Source organism: Lissotriton vulgaris, chromosome 12, assembly GCF_964263255.1.
Source record: "Lissotriton vulgaris chromosome 12, aLisVul1.2, whole genome shotgun sequence".
Taxonomy (NCBI): Eukaryota; Metazoa; Chordata; class Amphibia; order Caudata; family Salamandridae; genus Lissotriton; species Lissotriton vulgaris.
The window spans coordinates 93,028,964-93,054,571 of NC_141700.1; the positions used below are offsets into that span (position 1 = coordinate 93,028,964).

The following is a 25,608-nucleotide window of genomic DNA, read 5'->3' on the forward strand; positions in this document are numbered from 1 at the left end:
ATAGAGAAAACAGTTAATCAGCCCACTCAAATGCTCCACTATCTGGGTGCCACCCTGGAGTCTGGCCTAGGAAAAGTGTTTCCTTCGGAGGAGAGACTGTTATTGATGAGAAACAAATGCAATATCCTCCTTCAAGCACATCAACCATCAGTGCGGCATGTGGCATCACTACTGGGGTCGATCCTCCTGTCATTGGGAAGACCGAATTCTCCTCTCTCATTCAGCGAAGAGTTCCATTGTCTGGTGGACTCAGCCGAAGCATCTCCTAATGGGAGTCTCTTTCTATCAACCTCTCCCAAAACAATCCCTGATCACAGATGCAGCTCTTCATGGATGGGGGCGCACCTGGGTCACTGCAGACTCAGGGCAGATGGTCGAGCAAGTAGCAAACCTATCATATAAACATGTTAGAGCTGTGGGCAGTTTATTTAGCCCTCAAGGCATTCCATCCCTTGATTCAGTCAGTCGATACTGATACAAACAGGCAATACAACCACCATGTATTACTTAAACAAGGTGGAACACGCTCTCGCCCGCTGTCACTTGAATCTCAAGCGATCTGGCACTGGCTTCTGCCCAGGAACCTCTCGATCACAGCAGTGCATCTGCCAGGAGAACAGAACGTGCGGGCAGATGCCCTCAGTCGGCACTTCAAAGAGCAAGACATTTTTCATCAATGGGGTCTGCCATCTATCGACCTCTTTGCAGATGATCTAAACAGAAAATGCCATGCCTTCGCATGCAGATTTACCGAGCAGATATGGGAGGGAATGCTCTTTTGATAGACTGGTCCAAGACGTTTGCATACGCCTTTCCACCCCTTCCTCTCATCCCGAAGGTGGTGACCAAGCTCATCTGTTCCAGGTTGAAGATGATCCTGATAGCACCACACTGGCCTCGCTAATGATGGAATCTGGACCTATTGCAAGAGATTTTACTTGTGGTGTATGCGTAATGGTTGTAGCCCTAGTAGCGGGCAAGAGGAGGTAATCTTGCTGTATATTCTTTATTTAGCCAAATCAGGCTTAAAGTACACATCTATAATAGTTCATTTGGTGGCCATTACAGCCTATAGAAAGTCACCTAACCAACCTTTTTTCTTTCAGCTTCAGGTGGTCAAGGATTTCCTTCAGGGGTTGAAGAAGGCACTTCCCCCTGTCCGACGGCCTTCCCCTCCTTGGGAGTTGAATTTAGTCTTGTCCAAATTGATGAGTCATCCTTTCAAACCCATTCAAAAGGCCACGTTACAGCACCTAACATGCAAAGTGTTTTTTCTGGTGGCGATTACATCAGCACGCAGAGTGAGTGAAATCCAGGCACTCTGCTCTGAGGAACCGTATACGGTTTTCCATCACAATAGTGTGGTTTTGAGGACTCACCTTGTCAACCAGACAATTTCTCTCCCCTCTTTTTTCACAATCCTTCACCAGCAGAAGGGTCTCTTCACTCACAAGACTCCTTGAGGCACCTGTTCCAATGCAAGCTTGATTGGAGTCATGGTGTTTTAACAATGTCTGCTTTATTTTATGCTTATCATTTGCCCGCGGGAAGAGAGGATGGTCTTGCTACTCATTCATGTGCTTATGACAATCTTGATGAGGATACCCTGGAAGAGAAGGATAAGTTACTTACCTGTAATCCTAGTTCTCTTCCAGGGGTATCCTCATCAAAGTCATAAGCAACCTACCCGCCTCCCAGGGCAAATGATCAAGGTAAATGTAATCTTTGTGCCCTGGCCTTCGGGTCTTCGCAAAGAACTGACCTAACTGTCTCCCCTGAGGCTTGATGGGAAGCTAGGGGTCATGGCTGCCTTAAAGGCGCAGTGCCAGTTTCGTTCCGTGTTAGCTTTTCAGCTTTCTACACTGTTTTCTGCAATGCAGCGTATGGGCTGGCAATGTTTTTCATTCCTTTTTGCAGGATTCGGATTTCTATTGCGCATTAGATCAGTTTTCAAATGTCTCCCTGCTTTATTGGAATTGTATATGTGCAAAGGAAATTCTTACATTACTCAGCCCTTCATGTATGGAAGGTTGCATTTGCATTGATAGATATATATATATATATATATATATATATATATATATATATATATATATATATATATATATATTTTTTTTTTTTTAGAGCTACATATGTTTTCCACATGAATGTTTTGTATGTTTCCGGGGTCCCCGCGCATGGGTGGGAATATTCATGTGCTTATGACTATTGGTGAGAATCCCCTGGAAGAGAATCTGATATTAAGCCACCTGTTCCCAGAGCCATACAGCACGACATACTCTTGATGGCTTCAATTAGTTCCAGCCCCTGTAGCTGAGCCTCCAGCTCAGCACACAGCTCTGCACCATGTTTGTGATGTGAAGATACAATCCAAAGCTCAGAAGGGTGGTGACAGACCTGATCAGTACAGACAAACCTGGTCAGTACTGACCAGTGCACGTTTATGCCAGGAATGGGAACCCACATGTATTGCAGTGATTTTCACATTTTGTGCATATGACCAAAAAAAGAGCAGATGGAAGGTTCTGAGTGGTGCTGGACATAGATAAACCATTCAACACTTCTAATTCGTAATACTTGGGGAAGGTGCTTAGAAGAATAGGATTTGGACTGCTGTTTGGGGGATGGGTAAAACTTTTGTATACAAAACTAGTGCATGGGTGCATAATGGGATTTTGGTTTCGGAGCGATGGGCAGGAGGAAGTGGTACAAGACAGGGCTGCACACTGTCAAACCTGCTTTTTGCATTAGAGATGCATCTAGGTGGCGTACTAGCATACTGGGGAATAGTTTGGCAATGCATGTACATTGTATCAATGTATGCCGATGATGCACTACTCTATTTGAAGTATCCATGTGTGTTGGTAGCCCTTCTGTTACAAGCGCTGGACAGTTTTGGTGCTGCCTCGGGCTATATATCAGTGGACACAAAGCATGCTCTTCCCGCTAGCTGGATTGGTGGAGAGATCTGCTGAATCACCCTGATGTAACTTTGTCGTGGTAGAAATTGACCTATTTAGGTATGTGTTGCACATACCCCAGAAGAAAAGTATGGGTTTAATATGGTTAGGGTTATGCAGTGCCTTAGAGAGTCCATATAATTCTGGAATACCTTGCCAGTGTCAATTAGAGGCTGATAAACGCTTAGTAAAAGAGTGATCTTGCCCAGATGCCTTTACATCCTGCAAAAGTCTGTGTTCGATAGTGCAATCAACTTTTTGGGGGATAAATATGCTCCTGATTTCCCTAGTTTGGGCTGGCAAGAGAAGTAGTCAGTCCTGAGACCTTGAAAATGGACAAGGAAATGGGTGGTCTGAGGATGCCTGATCTACACTTGTATTATGACTGGACTCTTGCAATATGCAACCCTTTGCTGCACCAGGGCCCGAATTAGTAAAAGGACGGTGGAGGGCAATGCACTCCCTGGTTAATTATGAATGGATCTCATGGTATGGCGGTACTTCCTTTCATAGTATACATTTTGGGAGCCTGGGAGAAGGCAATCAAGTATATCTTGAAGCATCTGCCATATGCGGAGTTGCTGAACATGTGGTGGCAGAGAATGTAGGAGAGTAGGGTCTGCAATCCTATGATCACCCCAGATTTTTGCTTTTTGCTTCACTGGTTTACGACTTCTCTGGCTGTGGGCCTGCTAATCAGACCGACAGCCTTGCTGTTCTCTCACTAAATTGACACGTGTACCTTAGGTGCATTTACCAATTGGTACAGGGCCACCTTATCAGACCCTGTAACTCAGGGCATAGGTGTACCCAGGGCCTACCAGGGGCTGCAGCATGTATTATGCCACCCCTGGCTGGCCATCTAAATCTAACACAACTGGCTGCACGACAGCTGGGGCAAGGTGGTGTAATCACCCTTTGCTTTAGATATAGTATACCTATATCTAACCCTAAAATGGACACACAGATTCCTATCAGTCACTCCTATGGCAGGCCTTGACAATCCTGAAGGCAGAGTGCTTGGAATCGTGTGAGATGGTGCTCTGGCATGAGCTGAGCCCGTTTGCAGCTTGCGGAACCAAGTCCTAATAGCTGTTCCATGTTAACGCATACAATGTACTCTTAAGTGCATTATAATCCTCGCGGTTATATGCCAACTCTGGTATCGCTTTATCAAAACATGTCGAGTAAGGTGTCATACGAATTCGAATACTAACCCCTCGCCAATTCTGGCGACGGGGTTAGCATTCCACCCTTCTAGAGGGACACGACATGTATGTAACTGTGAACCCCGGTTAAAGTTAACTCGAGCCTCAGCATCACAAAATGGATGCTGCCACCACAGACACAAGTCTGACCTCCTGCTGCTGGGAGTCCTTCCAGCTAGGGAGTCTTGGACAAAGGGTTTCCTGTCAGGGGCGGTGCTAGCACCATCCCAGACAGGGTTTTGTGTATCCTGGGTAGGCAGGGCTTTAGAGGAAGGTGACTGCAAGTGGCACCCCGGTGCTCACTATGCATCTGCCGGCTAGAACCAGTTCCAGGGGCACACCAGCCCCTGAGCTGGGGAAAGTCTGGCATGGGAGAGGGGTGTAATCACCCCCCTTCCTCGTCCCACCCATGGGCAGGACCTAGTCGCGTGCCAGCCCCTTTTCCTAGTATAAAGATAGGAGCGGGCCCCCTTCCAAATTAGATCATCTTTGAATCCTGAAACTACTTTCTACGAAAGGAACTCAAGACTTCTTCTCCTCAAGATTTCTCCCTTGTGACTAAGGAGTAGTCACCCTGCATCAGCGGGCACCAACTAAGTAACCTGCGGTTTGCTGCACGTCCTTCCTCCGGAACCAGACCGACCAGCACGACGAGACCCGGCTTCCCTGGCACCTCTGACCTCTACCTGCATCATCAGCCCAGCTGAGATTCGTGGGTGTGACGAGACCTCGAGGGACCGGCCATCTTCAGAACTGCACTACGCTTATCCAGCACGACCGCCGAGGGATCCTCGAGTGAGTGCTTTGGGGTTTGAGAAGCCCTAACCCTGAGCAGCTCCAGCACCGAAGTCCAGCCCCCCAGCATCCACGAGATCTGCGTGGGGCCCTTCTGCTCCTTGCTGCTCACCGCGTTGTCCGCCCACTTGCCTGCTGGCTTGTAGCCCTCCTGACGACGAACTACGACTCTTCCATCGCTGGTTTGGTTGCTCCAGACTCGCCCTTGCTCCCCTCCAACAGAGGAGCACCCCGGACCCTCCTGGTCCACTCCAGACGCCATTTTGAGTCCACCGCGTGGGCTTGCATTTGCCAAGAGTTGTTGCCCCAATCCTGGGTCCAGCATCGCCGACAGCAGATACCTTCGTGGGACTGCTCGCACCTCCATCCTGGTCGCCGACAACGCCTCCTGGTCCGAGAGACTGCAGAGCCCAGCGTCGCCCACTCACCTGGTCGAGGTGACTCCATCCGGTGCCATCCTGGTGCCCATCTAATCACTGGCTAGTGATTCAGAACTCGGTCCCCTCTGCTTACAGGTCGTCTCCATCACCGATCCAGGCTTGGATCACATCAAACATCTTCACTGGTCGCCTGCCAGCAACTTCTTCTTTCAGGCTCCTGGTTCGTCAACGAAGAAACCAGACGACACTTGAACCCTATGCAGCCGCAGCCCCTGGGCTAGGTAAACAGAGTACCACGGTGCTCCAGCGTAGACCAACTCTCTAAGTGTCTAGATCCACTTTCGTTTTTGACCTACCTAGTCTGGTTCGCCCGAGAACACTAACTTTTGCATTTACTAGTATCCATAGACTTTGTCCCGCATTGCGCGTGAGAGTTCCCACTCTCCACACCACGTCCCTAGGCCTCCTGCTTCTAATCCAAGGGTTCAGCATTGTAGGCCTAGCGTTTCTAAAGTCTCTGAGAGTAGTACTTACCTGCTAGTAATTTCGCATTCCACTTTTGTAGTATATGGTTTTCCGTGCCCCTCGGGCATTTATGTAAATTGTGCGACTTTCAGTATTTCTTTAAGAGCTTTGTATTGTGCTTAGCACCCTGTCCTCATAAAGAGTCCAGGGCTGTTGTGTTATAAATAAATATCCTTTATTTTCATAACAACTTGTGTGGTGTCCTTTCACTTGGTGTCCATGTGATGGTATAACAGCTGGCTTAACACGCCCTCTAGAGTTTAGCCTAAAGACTGCTCTTGTCCATGCTACTAGGATAGCTGGTCTATAAGGTTGACTTACAACCAATCATCAATAAGGGTCGTTTGGAATGATACACAGTGATCGCTAGAATAGTGAGCACTACATATCAGGCCAACTTCTCACCGAGAACATTTTGAAAAATGCAGAAGGCGACGACTAGACGGTGGGTTTAGGGGAATGCCAGACATTAGGTCTCATATATATTTATACCAGATGCCTGTGACATGAGAGGCACACTGCAGGGCTCTTCCCTCCGGGCTGCAATGTCTCAGCACGCTTCACCACGTTGCAAGGAATAGTATGTCCGACGCGTTTCTGGGGGACTCCCCCCGTCTTCAGGGGCTGCTTCCAGTCGACACTCAGTGTTCGTCACCAGTTTTATGGACACTTTCTATCAGGCAAATCTGTTCTAAAACGGTGAGCGGCAGGATGAAGCTCATTGCATCCAAACCTTTGGTTGTATAAGGAGCGCAGGACTCGTCATCTAATTGCAGCGCTCTAAAGCACAATAAGCAGCCTACTTAAGGTTTCAAATTAAGCATAATTTACCCAAGACGATCGATGTGCTTGCATCACCATGGACTACAAATCCCATAATTCCAGCCAAACAGGACACATGCCTGTCCACGGATTTGCCTGATAGAAAGTGTCCATAAAACTGGTGATGAACACTGAGTGTCGACTGGAAGCAGCCCCTGAAGACGGGGGGAGTCCCCCAGAAACGCGTCGGGCATACTATTCCTTGCAACGTGGTGAAGCGTGCTGAGACATTGCAGCCCGGAGGGGAGAGCCCTGCAGTGTGCCTCTCATGTCACAGGCATCTGGTATAAACATTTCTACGCGGCGGCCTGGCCCCGGGGAGAGCACCATCGCCTGCTGTTCTAAAACGGTGAGCGGCAGGATGAAGCTCATTGCATCCAAACCTTTGGTTGTATAAGGAGCGCAGGACTCGTCATCTAATTGCAGCGCGCTAAAGCACAATAAGCAGCCTACTTAAGGTTTCAAATTAAGCATAATTTACCCAAGACGATCGATGTGCTTGCATCACCATGGACTACAAATCCCATAATTCCAGCCAAACAGGACACATGCCTGTCCACGGATTTGCCTGATAGAAAGTGTCCATAAAACTGGTGACGAACACTGAGTGTCGACTGGAAGCAGCCCCTGAAGACGGGGGGAGTCCCCCAGAAACGCGTCGGGCATACTATTCCTTGCAACGTGGTGAAGCGTGCTGAGACATTGCAGCCCGGAGGGAAGAGCTCTGCAGTGTGCCTCTCATGTCACAGGCATCTGGTATAAATATATATATATATATATATATATATATATATATATATATATATATATATATATACATTGTTGATTTTAAGGAGGCACAACAGATCTTCCAATTTGACTGGAACAGTTTCTACAAGTTGCATATGTGTCCAGAGGTGCCTGGGAGGTCTGGACAGATGTTCCTGTGGAACCAGCATAGTCCCATACACTAGCACGGATACTGGACTAACGATCAAGCAGAGATATAACTTTGTGCCTATTTGCAGCAATAAAAAAAGATAACCCATGCCAGTCTCTCAAGGCTCAAAACCTGTGGGATGCTGATCTTCCAGAACCACTCACAGATGCTGAGTGGACAAGGGCATGTGCCCTAGTCCAGTGAGTGGCAAGTAATGCACAGTTTGGATTAGCCTATTTCTGCTACATCAAACCAATCTCGCTTCACAGAGAATGCATAGCCATTTTGCTGTCAGATCTGAGGTGTGCCAGTGGTGTAGTATGAGCCCAGCAACCTTTCTACTTATCACCAGGACATGGAATAGGTTGGACAATTATTGTACTGTGGGTGGTGCAGCGACGGGGGGGGGGTTGTATCCGTGATATAACTGGAAGTAAACATAAAACTGTGCCTCTTTTTGTTGATACTCATGCTGCAAAGGGGTCGCAAAATGTAGAATCCATTCCCAACTTTGGGGCGAAGAGACGCAAAACCATACATCTGAAATAAACAGGTTAGTATTAGATTCCTTACCTTAGAATATCCCCAGGCGTCGGACTGGATCCGGAAATTTTTGCGTAGCAGTACACTTGCCTGCTCCGACTGCCGGGCCCTAACTTTAAAAGCTAGGCGGGAGCGGTATCGCAAGCGGCTCGAACTCCGGCAGTCGGCCCCGTGCCGCGAGAGGTCCCGGTCCGGACAGAGGTCGAGGGACAGGTCGCGGGGTCGGAGCCATCATAGCTCCGGGAGTCTCCATCACCCCTCAGGCTCGAAGTAGTCAGGTAAGCACAAGAAGTGGAAGGGACGTCATCGCTCTTCCGACTCCCCCAGACGCTCGCGCGACGCGGCCGGGGGTTCGTATGACACCTTCCACGCGGCTCCGCCGGAGTCGCGGGCATCGCGACCTGCCCCATACCCTCCGGTCCCTGCACAGCAAGCGACGCCGGAGGAGATCGAGCGCTTCCTCATGGCCATGAGGTCCCTCACTCCTCCGGCGGGCTCCTGGCCGCCTTCGGGCCCAGAGGACCCGTCAGGCGTGTCGGGTGCTTAGGCCGTGACGCCGGTGGGTGCTTCGACGCCGCTGGCTCCTTCGGGCCCGGCGCCGCAGGGCCCCACTGGATCCGCTTCTGGATCCGGATCGTCGATGGTTGACCTGACTACCTCACCGGTGCCGCTCCCTCTGGTGTCACCTCCGGCGCCGTCCCGATACCTCCCTCGACCCGCTTGGAGTTTTACTTCAATGAACCGGCCCCACCTGACAACCCTGATTATCAGGAGATGGGTGATGAGGAGTATTGGGAGGGGTCTGAGGACCCTCTGACACGCCAGTGTCAGTCCCAGGAGGACTGGACAGGTGGACTTGGGGATGCCAGTGGTCTGGACACTTCGCCAGACACTGGTTTTGTCTCAGCTCCTACCGTGGCTTCGGAGGAGGGGGCAACCTTCAGTATAGCCTTGGGCCTTGAGCACCCAGTCGTGCCGTGAGGACTAACCTCCTCACTGAGGTCCTTAAACCGCAGTCAAGCTCGGCTGAGCCTCTGCTGCCTTTTAATGAGGCCTTAACTGACGTTCTTTTGGGCACTTGGTCCAGGCCCTCTACAGGCCAGCCTGTAGATAGGAACGTGGCCAGACGCCACCGCCCGGCCCCGAGCGACCCTGGTTTCCTGACCACCCACCCCACCCCCGAGAGCCTGGTCATCCAGGCCTCAAATTCCCAGACCGCATTCCCGTCGACTCGCCTGATCGGGAATCCAAGAGGTATGAGAATTACGGAAAGAAAATATTCTCCACCCTTAGTCTCGGACTGCGGTCTTCCAACACCGCATGCCTCTTGGGCCGCTACACCCACTCCCTGTGGGACACGGTCGCGGACGTGCTGCCACAATGCGCGGCGGAGGTCAAGGCTAAACTTGCCCAAACCCTTGCGGAGGGTCGAGATGCGGCACGTTTTTCCATCCGGTGTGGACTGGTTACCACAGACTCACTGGGCAGAGCAATGGCAACGACGGTGGTGATTCGTCGCCACGCCTGGTTGAGGTCCGCCAACTTTTCATCGGATGTCCAGAATACCCTCCTGGACATGCCGTTTGATGGCCGTCGCCTTTTTGGCGACAAGGCAGACCATGCGTTTGAGCACTTTAAGGACTCCAGGGCTACGGCCAAGTCCTTGGGCCTCTCGGCCCTGCGCCAGCAAATGGGTGCCTTTTGCTCCTTTCGTGGCCATGGAAGGGGTGCCCCCACACGTGCTGCCAGCCATGCACTGCAGACTAACATCCAAACCGGTGGCGGCTGTGGAAACCGCCGTGGAGGCGGTAGGGGACAACGGCGAGGCCAGTCCACACCTTCCCCCGCAGCATCCGCCTCAAAACCTTCCTAGTCCGTGCTTTCGGGCCCATGTGACGACAGTGGGGGGCAGGGTTCGCCATCACCTCTCCCACTGGCGCACTGTCACATCGGACAGGTGGGTGCTGCAAATCGTCCGAAGGGGCCACTCCCTCCCCTTCGTGATGACCCCTCCAACCATGCCACCGCAATACCACCGCGTATCTGGGGATCATTTGCGGCTTCTGCAGGAGGAAGTTACGGCCCTCTTGGCCAAGGGGGCCATCAAGCGCGTTCCTAATCCAGAAGTAGGGTGTGGTTGCTACTCCCACTACTTTCTGGTGCCCAAGAAGGGCAAAGGGGGCCTACGCCCTATATTGGACCTGCGGAACATCAACTGCTTCCTCCGGAAGGAGAAGTTCAAAATGCTGACACTGGCTCAGGTCTTAGCTGCCCTGGACCCAGGGGACTGGATGGTATCGTTGGACTTGCAGGATGCTTATTTCCACATCCCCGTCCTGCCGGCCCACCGGCGCTACCTGCGGTTCATGGTAGGCCACGAGCACTTTCAGTTTACCATGCTCCCCTTTGGCCTTACCAGTGCCCCACGGGTGTTCACGAGAGTGATGGCGGTGGTCGCAGCTCATCTGCGCAGGTTAGGGGTTTCAGTCTTCCCCAACCTCGACGACTGGTTGTTGAAGGCGGGCAAGCCCCAGACAGTCGTCAGCCACCTCCAGACAACGGCGGACCTCCAGCACCTGCTGGGGTTCTCAATCAATGTGCTGAAGTCACACCTGTGTCCCTCTCAAAAGCTCCACTTCATCGGAGCGGTTCTCGACTCGGTGCAGTTTCGGTTTATCCCCCGAGCAGCGGGTTCGGGATATTCAGGCTCTGATTCCGATCTTTCAGCCTTTATCCTGAGTCTCGGTCAGGTTGACGCTGCGGCTTCTGGGGCTGATGGCTTCCTGCATCCTTCTGGTGCATCACGCCCGATGGCGGATGCGGGCTCTGCAGTGGGACCTGAAGTTTCTGTGGGCCCAGCATCAGAGCAACCTGTCCGACCATGTCCTAATCTCGGAGGGCACTGCAAGACATCAGCAGTGGTGGCTCACGGACCGCGATTGGGTCAGCGGCAGATCCCTCTCCCTTCCCCAACCGGAGCACGTAGTTGTGACGGACGCGTCCCTCCAGGACTTGGGAGGCCACATGGGAGAGGCTGAGATCAGAGGCCTCTTGTCTCCGGCGGAGTCCCGGCTCCATTTCAACCTTTTGGAGCTGCGGGTGATTCGTCTTGCACTGAAGGCATTCCTCCCCTCTGTCCGGAGGGAGTGTAGTGCAGGTGTTCACGGACAGCCACTGCCAGGAGGCTCTGCGCCTCTGGCAGTGGCTGGAACATCAGGGCGTGACCTTGGTGGTTCAACACCTGGCAGGTTCTCTGAACACAAATTGCGTCTGAACTCTGACGTGGCGCAAGGTCTCTTTCTGCAGTGAGGAGAGCCTTGGTTAGATCTATTCGCCACCGAAAAGAACGCGCAATGTCAGTTCTGCGCGTTGGAATTTCCAAGGCGGCACTCGCTCGGAGACGCTTTTCGTCGCGAGTGGAGTTACGGTCTGTTTTACGCCTTTCCACCAATACCACTGCTGCCCAGAGTGCTGAAGAAGATCAAACGCGACCGGCCCCAAGTCACCCTTGTGGCTCCGGACTGGGCACGAAGGTACTGGTATCCCGAGCTACTCAGTATGTTAGTCGATCCCCCGGTTCTTCTGCATCTTCAGGAGGACCTTCTGTCGCAGCAGCAGGGGACGGTCCTCCACCCGAACCTGTCCAGTCTCCACCTCCATGCTTGGAGATTGAGCGGCGACAGTTGAGGCCATTTGACTTGCCTCCTGAAGTCTGTAATATCATTCTGGCAGCCAGGCATCCCTCCACAAAGTCGGTATACGTCTGCAGGTGGAACAGATTTGTGGCATGGTGCACAGCTAAGGCTGTGGATCCTCTCTGCCCCTCTCTCTGAGGTTCTTCTCTTCCTTCTTTCTCTTTCCCAGCAGGGCTCTGCTCTGGGCACTATCAAGGGCTACCTTTCCGCCCTTTCGGCCTTTGTAAGGCTGCCTGATCAACCATCTTTGTTCAAGTCCCCTATTGTAACTCGTTTTCTGAAAGGCATCACACATACGTTTCCACCTGTTCCATTTGTGATGCCTCAGTGGGACTTGAACCTGGTTCTTAATTATCTGATATGCGCTACCTTTGAGCCACTTAACAACTGTCCTATCCGCCTTACTCTGAAGACTGCTTTCCTGGTTGCCATCACCTCTGCCAGGAGAGTGAGTGAGCTCCAGGCTCTTTCATCCAAACCTCCTTTCCTTTCTGTCCATCCGGACAAGGTTGTGTTGCGGACTAGACCCTCTTTCCTGCCCAAGGTTGTCACGGCCTTCCACATCGGGCAGTCCATCACCTTGCCCACCTTCTTTCCGCCTCCGCATCCCTCAAAGGAGGAAGAGCGGCTCCACCGTCTGGACCCAAAACGTGCGCTCTCATTCTATCTGGATCGCACACGCCAGTTCCGGGTGGATGACCAACTCTTTGTTGGTTACGTGGGCGCTAAGAAGGGACGGGCGGTACACAAGCGGACCATCTCTCGGTGGGTCGTCCTGTGTATCAAGGCTTGTTACTCCTTGGCAAAGAAGGAGCCTCCTGTTGGGCTGAGGGCCCATTCCACTCTGGCCACGGCGGCTACTACTGCCCTGGGTCGAGGAGTCCCCTTGCAGGACATTTGTCAGGCAGCTACGTGGGCCTCGCTGCACACGTTTGCAAGACACTTTTGCCTGGACAGTCCAGTTGGGAGGGATGGCTTCTTTGGCCGTTCCGTCCTCCGGGACTTTCAGGTGTGGTTATTGGTTCGCAGTCCCACCACCGGGGTTGGTATTGCTGGGGTATCTATTCTAAGGTAAGGAATGTAATACTAACCTGTTTCTTTCAGATGAACAAGTTACTTACCTTCGGTAACGATATATCTGTAAGAAACAGTAGTTAGTATTAGATTCCTTACCGCCCCACCCATCCTCCCCGTTCTGCGAAACGATATCTAGGGTTAAGGTCATCCCCTTTCAGGGCCCTAGTTTCAATGGCACCAGTGTTGGTTTTTAACATCGCTCTGCGTTTCTGGCGCGGAAAAGCTGTGTCTGAGAACTGACGTCGGCACGCGGAGGCGGCGTTTAAGTACTCCGACGTCATCACGGCGCCCACGACGCCTGCCGACGCGCAAGGGTACTGCTACGCAAAAATGTCCGGATCCAGTCTGACGCCTGGGGATATTCTAAGGTAAGGAATCTAATACTAACTACTGTTTCTTACAGATATATCGTTACCGAAGGTAAGTAACTTGTTCATTGGCTCTCTCCGGTTGCACCCAGGCTCCAATCCTAGAGAGCAGTCCGTTCTGGCTGGGCTGTGGCAGAGGAATGTAGACTGCGCTAAGTGAGAACAGATGAGAATGCAGAATGGGATCTGGGAGTGTTGGAGGACATGTTTACTGTGCTAGTGGACTCCCTGACATACCGAAATGTAATGGTAGATCTAGAAACAGATGTGTCATAGGAAGATGGGGGTGAGAACTGAGGATAGATGAGCTGGTGATGGTATTGAAAAATCATAGGGTAGAAGTGGGAGGATGGCTTATAGTGGCTTGAAATGGACATGGGGAGAAATGTACACTGATTTAGAATTGATTTATGTTTTAAGATTTAAGACCTTTGGTCCTCCAGCGGAACCAGATGTAATGTCAGTTTATTGAATCAAATGTTGTGCACTGACCGACCTATAAGAAAATATTGATGTTGGGTTCTGCTGCAAGTATGTATTATATTGTTGTTGGACAATAAAATAAATAGAAATATACCAAAAAAATAAACTGCAAAAAGCATCCCCTGGAAGTCATACACAATGCCTTAAATGAGGAGATGGGGATAATTAAATGGGAAATTTGCAGTTCATCTTCGATTGCTTGTGTTCCAGTTGATAGCGGACTTAGCAGTTCTGGCTAGACTGTTCCCATTGGAGCATGACTGGCTAATGTCTCAGTGTAATCTGAGATGGCATGGTGGCCCAAATAAAACGCAGAGGACTGGGAAGTGACCGCTTGCAGTTACCAGTGGTTGAAATTTATGCATGCATTCCAGTCCATTACTTGTATTCTTTATTGTGATATCTTAAGTGTGATGGGTATGCTCAGACATGGGTTCTGTGCTCAATGTGCCACTGGAACCAAGCTGTACCCGACCGAAGAGGCCAAATAAGCCAGATTCGGTTTTGGGTTGCTGGTGTTCCTATTCAGGGAAGACCTGGCTTGACAGTGGGGGGCTGAACAGTTCCTGTTGGAGCAGGACCCAGGCTGGTTTGCATAATTCTCGGTCTACACAGAGATGACCTGATGAACAAAAATACAGTGGACTGGGACACGGCCAGAGTAACTACCAGTGATTCTTCTTTTGGTGTTCTTAGTATAATGGGAGCATCACATTATAGGAACTTAAGCAGTAGCTTTACAATACATTAAATGCTTTGTTACACTGTCTCATTTATTCTTCCACTGGCTATCAAGCTCCCTTCACGCCCTTTTTCCACTGGCATGCTAATCATGTACTTTAATCCTGCCCTCAAAATGTTCTGATGTTCTGATTGCCGCTCTCCCCAAAATAACATCCCTCAAATTCCATTATCTGCCACTGCAAGAACATTGCCTTTCCAGAGTTTTCAGTTGATTCATGTAGTTTTATGCTCAACTGAGATATTCTGTTCGGTTGCTGCTGCCTTTATGCAAGTTATTTCTTCTGTCCTCTTAATTGCTTCTCTTTCTGGCTAGTTTTCTCTTCGGGATGTCCATGTGGGAGATATTGTTGCTGCAGTTTACACCTCCGATCGGTACTGGTATAGAGCAAAAGTTCTTGGATTATTGGAGAATGGAAATGTGGATCTCTACTTTGTGGATTTTGGGGATAATGGAGAATCCCCGCTGGAGAAATTACGTGTTCTCAGGTAAGAATTCTACTACGCAATAACTTCACTGTTGCCTTTGTGAGAAGGTGGAGGCAAAACATCTAATTTGGCCAAATGAAAGTGTAGCCCTACTTTAGGATGCCAGGGAGATTTTGAAAATCAACATTTTTCCATAACTTTTATTGAAGATAGTGTTTTGCACCATTTGTTGTGTTATTCCCCTATAGCTTTAGATATGAACACTCTGATTCAACCTGCATTTATCAGAGCAGGGCTGCATGTAGTGTGTATTGTGCTTACCTCAGCAGAATTATAATTAGGAGGTGGGAATAAATGTAGTTACAAGTTTAAAGTTATTTATCTGAAGCTTATCCTGCCATTTCGATGGCATAGACAATCATATATTCATGTTGTGGAACAAAAAGCATTTTTTTCCTTCAGGGATCTTCATTTATAGTTTTAAGAATGAATTGTCCCACCCACGGGTAGCATCCTAGAGCACTGCTTACAAAATTCCTGGTTGAAAAGCCAAACAAAAAGGTAAACAGGCTACTTTGTCCAAGGTTAACTTATTTTCGTAAAATAAAACACATTTAAAATGCAGACAGGTCACTGTATTCAGTCACTATATTCAGTATAGTCACAAGAAAACTTTCAAACTGTTTTAAAGGAAGGTGCGAGGATATGGGGACTAAGTAATGTATCTGAAAGAGACACGTTAATGATAGATTCCTTACCTTAGAATATCCCCAGGCGTCAGACTGGATCCGGAAATTTTTGCGTATCAATACCCCTGCGCTCCGGCAGGCGGCGTCCGCGGCTCAGCGTCCGTCGTCTGCGTCGTTCACGCCGGAATGACGTTGTCTGAGTACTTAGCTGCCGCCCATGCGCTCTGACGTCAGTTCTTCTTTTTTCAGCGCCAGCTAGCGCAGAACCGAAGAAGCTCTACTCCTTAGTCTTTTTTGACTAAACTTTTTGATCTTTTTGATCATTTCTTTGCTCGAGTCTTCGACTCCGACGGTGCCGGTAGGGATGCCCGGGTTTAAACCCTGTTCCAAATGCGACCGACTGATATCGGTAACCGACCCCCATCGCCGGTGCCTCAAGTGTTTAGGCCTTGACCACGACTACTGCACCTGCTCCGACTGCCGGGCCCTGACGTCTAAGGCTAGGCGAGAGCGGTCTCGCAAGCGACTGGAGCTCCGGCAGGCGGCCCGCGCCGCTCCAGGTCCCAGTCCCACGGTAGGTTGAGGGACAGGTCGCGGGGTCGGAGCCCTCGCAGCTCCGGGAGTGGACATCGGTTGTCGGGATCCAAGTCCTCAGGTAAGAGGCATAAGAGGTCGGAGAGGCATCATCGTTCCTCCGACCCACCCAGACGCTCGCACGATGCGGCCGGGGGTTCGGGTGACACCACCCGCGCGGCTCCGCCGGAGTCGCTGCCGTCGCCGTCTGCCGCACACCTTCGGGTCCCTGGGCAAGACGCGACGCCTGAGGAGGTTGAGCGGTACTTCATGGCGATGGGGTCCCTCCCTCCTGAGCAGGGTCCCGTGGCGCCTTTGGGCCCAACGGCCCCGGCTGGAGGGCCTAGCGGGTCGGGAGCTTCGGCTCCGACGCAGTCGGGTGCTTCGGTCCCGGCACGCCGGCGAATTCGGTCCCGGCGCCGCAGGCCCTCTCCGGATCCGGGTCGTCGCCGGTCGACCTCACGACCTCGCCGGCCCTACGGGTGTCACCCTCGGTGCCTGCTATGGGCGCTGTCCCCAATCCTACCCCCGGTCCGGTTCTGGCGCCGCTACCGACGCCTTATGGAGATTTTTTATTTCCATGAACAGGGCCAATCTGTTGAACCTGTGCTACAGGAGACGGGTGACGAGGGTGATTGGGAGGGGTCCGAGGATCCTCTGGCACGGGAGTGCCAGTCACCACAGGACTGGACGTATGAGCTTGGGGAGGCCAGTGGCATTGACACTTCACCAGACTCTGGATTTGTCTCCCCTCCCACCGTGGCTGAGGAGGGGGCAGCTTATAGTGTAGTGTTGACACTGGCAGCCAAGGCCCTAAACCTTGACCTCCCTGTCGCGGCCGTGAGGACTAACCTCCTCACAGAGGTCCTTAAACAGCAGGCAAGCTCCAGTGAGCCTCTGCTGCTGTTTAATGAGGCCTTGTGTGACGTTCTTGTGGGCACTTGGTCCAAGCCCGCCACAGTTGCACCTGTGGTTAGGAACGTGGCCAGATGCTACCACCCGGCCCCAGGCGACCCCTGCTTTTTGTCCACCCACCCCACCCCCGAGAGCCTGGTCATCCAGGCCTCCACTTCCCAGACCGCATTCCCGACGTCTCCGCCTGATCGGAAATCCAAGAGGTACGAAGAGTTCGGGAAGGTGTTCTCGTCCCTCAGTTTGGGACTGCGTTCAGTTAATACCGCATGCTTCTTGGGCTGCTATACCCACACCCTGTGGGACGCGGTTGCGGACGTGCTGCCACAGTGTCCGGAGGAGGTCCGGGCAAAACTTGCCCAAACACTTGCGGAGGGTCGAGATGCAGCACGGCATTCCATCCGGTGTGGGCTGGATACCACGGACTCACTGGGCAGGGCGATTGCAACGACAGTGGCAGTTCGACGCCACGCCTGGTTGAGGTCCGCCAACTTTTCGGCCGGTGTCCAGGCCACTCTGCTGGACATGCCGTGTGATGGCCGTCACCTCTTTGGCGACAAGGCAGACCATGCGCTTGAGCGATTTAAGGACTCCAGGGCTATAGCCAAGTCCTTGGGCCTCTCGGCCCCTCGCCAGCAAACTGGTGCCTTTCGCTCCTTTCGTGGCCAAGGAAGGGGCGCCCCCACACGTGCTGCCAGCCACGCGCCGCAGAATGTCCCAACAGCGCAGTGGCGGCCGTGGAAACCGCCGTGGCGGCGGATGGGGACAACCGCGCGGCCAGTCCACACCTTCCCCCGCAGCATGTGCCTCAAAACCCTCCTAGTCCGTGCTTTCTGATAGATACATCTGCCGTGTGGATTCCTCACCTTGTGAATATCCCCCTTGCGCCAGCAACGTTCGGAAAATTCTTCGTAGCACGCCGGCGTGGACGACGTCATAGGAGCACGGCATTGCGCGCGACTCCTACTGACGTCACCGACTCCTCATAAGGCCCACGTCGGCGTGATGTCAGTTCCCTTTTTTCCGCGTCGTCGATGCTAACGGTTTCTGGGATCTTCTGCGATACTTTTGTATCTTATCGCTGTTTAGCTGTTACAGTTTCTCTGTGAGATTTACTTCTTCGCCGAGGATGTCGTCGAGGAAGACTGGTTTCAAACAATGTGGTTCCTGTGCCCGTATGATGTCGATCACCGATCCGCATTCTGACTGTCTGTGGTGTCTTGGATCGGATCACGATGTTAAGAAATGTTGTTCCTGTTTCAAGATGAACCCCAAGGCCTTGCGAGAGGCGACACTTCTGCTCGCAAAGGTGAAGGGAAGAGAAGCCGGAAGGTCTTCGAGGTCGGTGTCCAGGCGCTCGAAGTCGAGGCAGTTGTCGAAGTAGAGGTCGGCTTCGAGGACCAAGGCGAGGTCGAGATCGAGAGAGAGATCAAGGTCCGGAGAGAGGTCGAGGTCCAGAGGGAGGTCGAGGTCCGGATCCAAGTCGGCCTCGGGCCATGCTTCGAGCTCCTCGAGAAAGAAGCATAAGAGGAGTAAACATCACTCCAGACATCACTCTGGCAAGGAGTCTTCGGATTCGAGGAAGAAGTCACGTAAACATCACAAGGACTTCGTGTCTCCTTCTCCAGCTCTATCTCATGTGGGCTCTCCAGTTCAGGAGCAGGATCAGGATCTGGAGTCGCACCACTCTTCGGTGCATGAAGAAGAGATTCCTCGAGCACCGACTCCGGTTGTGGAGCCTGAAAATCAAGAGGGCCACCTTTGCCGGATCAACCTCCTTCGGAGCGGCCGTTGGGTTCGTACCCTCCCTTTCCAGGTCCAGGTCAGGATCCCTCGCAGTTTTTAAACGCCATGTTTGGTGTTTACTCGAGGGCTATGTACCCCACTGGTGCGCCTGTTGCTCCCATGGGTCCTTTGTCTTTTAATTTAGGTGTGCCCCAGGCTTATGCCCCGGCCCCCTTTATGCCGTTTATGCCGACGCCTTGTACTCCTTGGCTCGGGCGGCGCCGCCGAGGTCGTCGACTTCGCATGCGGCTTCGCCGACTCCGGATCGGCTTCGTGGTGATTCGGATCGTGGTGCTTCCCGTCCTCAGGTTCCTCGCTCGACGTTGGCACCGGTGCCGTCGGAGTCGTTGCCGGATCCATCGACTTCGGTCCGCATGGAATGGTCGAGGCGCAGGGCACAACGCCTCTTGGAGGAGAAGGAGTAAATGGACTCCGAGGTTGAGGAAGGAGAGTTGCAAGATCAGGGGGATTGTTTTGAGGACCTCCAAAGTGCAAGTGGCCTGGAACTTTCTCCTGAGTGGGGTTTGCCATCCGTTTCAGATACTCCATCTAAGGTCTTAGCACCCTATCATGTTGTTATTAGGAAGGCTGCAGATTTGCTAGGCTTGACTTTGCCCACAGTTGAATACAAGCCCAACATCCTTACGGAAGTTTTGCATTCGCCTTCTTCAATTGTGGAGCCTACGCTTCCTTTTACAGAGGCATTGACTGAGCCGATAAAGGAGGTTTGGAAGAGACCTTTGACTGCTCCTGCGGTTTCCAGGTCAGTGGCAAGGCGTTACAGGGTGGCTCCTGATGACCCTGAATTTCTTTCCTCACATCCTGCACCGGAGAGTCTGGTAGTGCAGGCCGCCTGTTCCAGCAGGGCTGCGGGCTCTTTTCCTCAGGTGCCGGCAGACAAGGACTCTAAAAAGTTGGACCAGTCTGCTAAAAAGATTTTCTCCTCGGGTAGCATGGCCTTGAAATCTACCAATGCTACTTGCCTATTGGGGAGGTATGTTCATGTGTTGATGGACTCAGTTAAACAACTTTCTTCTAAGCTTCCGGAGGACGATAGGAAGAACTTTTAACGAGGTGGTCGCTGATACTCAGGCTGCAGCTCGTATGGTTATACAGAGTGGTATGGACACGGTGGACTCTGTTGCCAGGATTATGGGCTCTACTGTTGCAACAAGAAGGGCCGCATGGCTTAAGTCCTCCGATTTTTCTTCGGATGTTCAGTCTACCTTGTTGGACTTGCCATTTGATGGGACAGGCCTCTTTGGTAAGAAGGCTGACGTAGCCCTGGAGAGATTCAAGGACAGCCGGGCTATGGCGAAGTCTTTGGGCCTTCAGACAAGGGGTTCTGCGGCTAGGAAGTTCAGGGGATTTGGCAGATCCAATTTTCGTTCCTACGGCCTAGGGATGCAGCAGCAGCGTCAGAATCCTTTGTATAAAACCAACAGAGGAAAGCAATGAGGCCGTGGACGTGGACGCCAGGCCTCCTCCTCCTCCTCTTCCTCTAATAATCAACCCCCTCCCTCTGCAGCAAAGCAGCCCTAGATCCGCCATTCTGGATCATGTGGCTCCGGTGGGGGGTCGGCTTACTCATTTTCTACGGGATTGGGAATCGGTTACATCAGATCTTTGGGTTCTCAATCTTGTAGAAAATGGGTATGCTCTTCCTTTCCAGGAGTTCCCTCCCAATTACCCTCCTTGTCAGGGTTTTTGTTCGGAGGACCACCTAGTTCGTCTGCAGGAAGAAGTCCTGGCTTTGTTCAAAAAAGGTGCGATAGAGGTGGTTCCAGAGCAGGAAAGGGGTCAGGGGTGCTACTCCCGGTATTTCCTGATTCCCAAGAAGGATGGCAGGTTACGTCCTATCCTGGACCTCAGGATTTTGAATCTCTATCTCAAGCAGGAGAAATTCAAAATGCTCACTCTTGCGCAGGTTCTTCAAGCGCTGTTGGAAGAAGACTGGATCGACTTGCAGGATGCGTATTTTCACATCCCGATCCTGAAGTCGCACAGGAAGTATCTCCGTTTTACGGTGGGATCGCAACACTACCAGTTTGCGGTCCTTCCGTTTGGTCTTACTACTGCGCCTCGAGTTTTCACCAAGGTGATGGCAGTGGTGGCGGCACATGTCAGGAGGTCGGGGATTCCTGTATTCCCGTATCTGGACGACTGGCTGATCAAAGCGGAGTGGCCCGAGAAGGTGCTTCATCACCTGCAAGAGAAATCGCAGCTGTTGTTCAGGTTGGGTTTTTCGATAAACGTGCCCAATTCTCACCTTGTGCCCTCCCAGCGCAACCTGTTCATAGGTGCGGTACTGGACACTACTGTATGTCGTGCAGTCCCTCCTCCACAAAGGATTCACGACATTCAGGAAATGATTCCTTTATTTCACAATGGAGCGGTTGTTCCGGTCCTGAAGGTCCTTCGCCTGCTCGGTCTGATGGCTTCTTGCATTCTCCTGGTCAACCATGCACGCTGGCACATGAGGGCACTCCAGTGGTGCCTCCGCAGGCAGTGGTATCAGCACTACGGAGATCTCGGGGAGTCAGTGAAGATCTCCAGAGAAACTGCGGCGGATCTGTCTTGGTGGGGCGTGGAAGGCAATCTGTCACAAGGAAAGCCTTTCCATCTGCCTCCATCGGTTGCCACGGTGATAGCGGATGCGTCCACTCTAGGGTGGGGTGCTCATCTGGGGGATCTGGAGGTCAAGGGTCTTTGGTCTCCAGAGGAAAGGTTGCATCACATCAACCTTTTAGAATTTGTATTTGTATTTTGTATTTAATTTATTTATAGAGCGCTAACAATCATCCTGAGTAGGATATCACGGCGCTAAAGTTGGATGCTGAGAGGTACAATAACCACACTGAGTGATGATTTATTCTGATTTAGGGAAGAGTAGTGTCTTTAGTTGTTTCCTAAAAGACAGAAGGTCATCTGTCAGTCTAAGACTGGGAGGAAGTTCATTCCACTTAGTAGCCGCCAGATGCGAGAAGGCTCGCTCTCCCATCCTGACAGTCTTCACCCGGGTGGTGGTGGCTCTTCCTAATGTACTTGATCGGAGGTTCCTCGGTGGTCTGTGGAATTCAACTTTATTATGTAAAATGGTAGGGCCTGCGTTATATAGCACCTTGTGTGTGATACATAGTAATTTAAAATTGGCTCTTTGTCGCATCGGGAGCCAATGAAGCTCTCGCATGCAGCTTTTAGCCGAATCAAATTTCTTAGAATTGCGGGCCATACGTCTGGCGCTCAAGGCCTTCCTCCCTTCCCTTCGCGGTCGGTCGGTCCAAGTCCTGACTGACAACACGACCGCGATGTGGTACATCAACAAGCAGGGAGGAGTAGGGTTGTGGTGTCTTTGCAAAGAGGCTCTGCGTCTCTGGTCCTGGGTTCAGGACCACCAGATTTGTCTGATGGCAAATCATCTGTCCGGAGTCCTGAACGTGCGTGCGGACGTTCTCAGTCGGCAGTTCTCTGCCGACCACGAGTGGAGGCTTCACCCGGAGGTTGTTCACGACATCTTTCAAATGTGGGGAACTCCTCGGGTGGATCTGTTTGCCACTTGCGAGAATGCCCTCTGCCCGTCATTCTGCAGTCTCCAGTATCCGATGCAAGGAGCATTGGGGGACGCGTTTCAGTTGAGCTGGGGAGGTCAGCTCCTTTACGCGTTTCCTCCCATACCCTTGATTCCTCGGGTTCTGAGGAAGATTCGCCAAGACCGGGCCCAAGTCATATTGGTCGCCCCGGATTGGCCAAGAAGGGTGTGGTACACAGATCTTCTCCACCTCTCCTCTCACCCGCCGCTCCGTCTCCCTTTCAGGGCAGACCTCCTCTCTCAGATGGAGGGGCAGGTTCTACACCCCCACCTCCAGACATTACACCTTCATGCCTGGAGATTGAACGGGGCAATCTGAATTCTTTCTCTCTCCCTCACGATGTGGTGGATGTCATTCTTTCTGCCAGGCGCGACTCCACCAAGTCCATCTATTCGTATAGGTGGTCTAAGTTTGTATCTTGGTGTAGGGAGAGGGGTGTTGATCCGTTAAAGGCACATTTGTCTGACATTTTGTTGTTTGCTCTTTCTCTGGCACGGTAGGGTTTTGCTGTTGCCACTGTCAAAGGTTATCTTTCGGCCTTATCGGCATTTCTCTGTTTGCCGGATCAGCCCTCTCTTTTTAAGTCTCCTGTGGTTTTGAGATTTTTGAAGGGACTTGTTAATAAGTTCCCTCCTTCTCCCTTTATTGTTCCTCGTTGGGACTTGAATCTTGTGTTGTCCTATCTGATGGGTTCTCCGTTTGAACCCTTGCATAAGTGTCCCATGAGGCTTCTTTCTTTTAAGGTGGTCTTCCTTGTTGCAATTACCTCGGCAAGGAGGGTAAGTGAGCTTCAGGCTCTTAGTTCCAAACCCCCATTCCTGTCCATCCATGCTGAAAGAATGGTTCTCAGGACCAGGGCTGCTTTTCTGCCTAAGGTGGTTACTCCCTTCCACCTAGGACAATCCATAACCCTTCCTACCTTTTATCCTCCCCCACACCCTTCCAAGGGGGAGGAGAGGCTTCATCGTTTGGACCCGAGGAGAGCTGTTAGTTTCTATCTTGATAGGACTAAAGACTATCGTATTGACTATCAGCTCTTCGTGGGTTTTGCTGGCTGCAAGAAGGGCAGAGCGGTGCACAAGCGCACACTTTCCAGGTGGATTATTCTCTGCATCAAGATTTGCTACTCTCTGGCGGGTAAGGACCCTCCTGAGGGTATTAGAGCTCATTCAACTAGAGCGAAGTCTGCTACTTCTGCATTGTCTAGAGGTGTTCCTGTTGAGGACATTTGCAGGGCCGCGAATTGGGCCTCCCTCCACACTTTTGCTAAGCACTACTGCTTAGATGCTGAGGTGAGGAGGGACGGCCACTTCGCGCGTTCTTTTCTCCAAGATTTTCCTGGTGTAGCAGAGTGGACACCCTCCTCCGGGAGTGGGGACTGCTGTGGGACTCGATTTCACAAGGTGAGGAATCCACACGGCAGATGTATCTATCAGAAGAACAAGTTACTTACCTTCGGTAACGCTTTTTCTGGTAGATCCAGTATCTGCCTGTGGATTCCTCACTGACCCACCCGCCTCCCCGTTGTCCACTCTGCTATACCTGGTTTTGTGTGCAAATGTATTTATGATTTTGTATATCTGAAATTGTATAGTTTTGCACTTTAATTGTTTTTGGTTGCATGTACTGTGTACATTGTGTGTGTGTGTGTGTGTGTGTGTGTGTGTGTGTGTGTATATATATATATATATGTGTATATGTATATATATATATATATATATGTGTATATGTATATATATATATGTGTATATGTATATATATATATGTGTATATGTATATATATATGTATATATATATGTATATGAATATGTATATATATATGTATATGAATATGTATATATATATGTATATGAATATGTATATATATATATGTGTATATATGTGTATATGTGTATATATATATATATATATATATATGTGTGTATATGTATATATATGTATGTATATATATATATATATATGTATGTATATATATATATATATATATTCTCCTTCACCACACGCTGACAAACGTGTAAATGCACTCGACCTCCAGACAATATTCACCAATGAATTAGGCCATCCAGCAAAGATCGTAAGTATATTGTTTATTCCAGCATGGAACACAGTTCATAGAACTAAACCCCCAACGCGTTTCAGCGACAACATATATACTTGTTGGTCCGTCCGGGTGCCTCGAAGGCACGGAAAAAAGGGCGGAACTGACGTCATCACACCAACGTGGGACTTATGAGGAGTCGGTGACGTCAGACGGAGTCGCGCGCGATGCCGTGCTCCTATGACGTCGTCCACGCCGGCGTGCTACGAAGAATTTTCCGAACGTTGCTGGCGCAAGGGGGATATTCACAAGGTGAGGAATCCACAGGCAGATACTGTATCTACCAGAAAAAGCGTTACCGAAGGTAAGTAACTTGTTCTTAAGGCCCATGTGACGCCAGTGGGGGGCAGGGTTTGCATCACCTCTTCCACTGGCGCACGGTCACCTCGGACAGGTGGGTGCTGCAAATCGTCCGAAGGGGCTACTCCCTCCCCTTCGAGGCGACCCCTCCAGCCATGCCACCGCAATTCCACCGCGTGTCGGGGGATCACTTGCAACTACTGCAAGAGGAATTACGGCCCTCTTGGCCAAGGGGGCCATCGAGCACGTTCCTGGGCCAGAAGTAGGGTGTGGTTATTACTCCCACTACTTTCTGATAGCCAAGAAGGGCAAAGGGGGCCTACGCCATATCTTGGAGAAGTTCAAGATGCTGACTCTGGTCTTAGCTGCCCTGGACCCAGGAGACTGGATGGTAGCGTTGGACTTGCAGGATGCCTATTTTCACATCCCCGTCCTGCCGGCCCACTGGCGTTACCTCAGGTTCACGGTAGGCCACGAGCACTTTCAATTTACTGTGCTCCCCTTCGGCCTTACCAGCGCCCCACGGGTGTTCACCAAAGTGATGGCGGTGGTCGCAGCCCATCTGCGCAGGTTAAGGGTTTCAGTCTTCCCCTACCTCGACGACTGGTTTTTGAAGGCGGACTCGCCCCAGATAGTCGTCAGCCACCTCCAGACTACTGCCGATCTCCTGCATCTGCTGGGGTTCTCCATCAACGTGCCGAAGTCACACCTGTGTC

General features: G+C 51.3%; 1 protein-coding gene across 3 annotated transcripts in view; it reads left to right on the forward strand.

The window, feature by feature from the left end:
* Nucleotides 1-25,608, forward strand: part of LOC147673477 (tudor and KH domain-containing protein-like) — a 619,192-nt gene that overhangs the window by 364,657 nt on the left and 228,927 nt on the right. For all 3 annotated transcript variants that reach the window (XM_086947328.1, XM_086947327.1, XM_086947329.1), the window contains exon 7: nt 14,833-15,005. In XM_086947328.1, the coding sequence (XP_086803454.1) occupies nt 14,833-15,005 (173 nt within the window). The remainder of the gene's footprint in view (nt 1-14,832; nt 15,006-25,608) is intronic.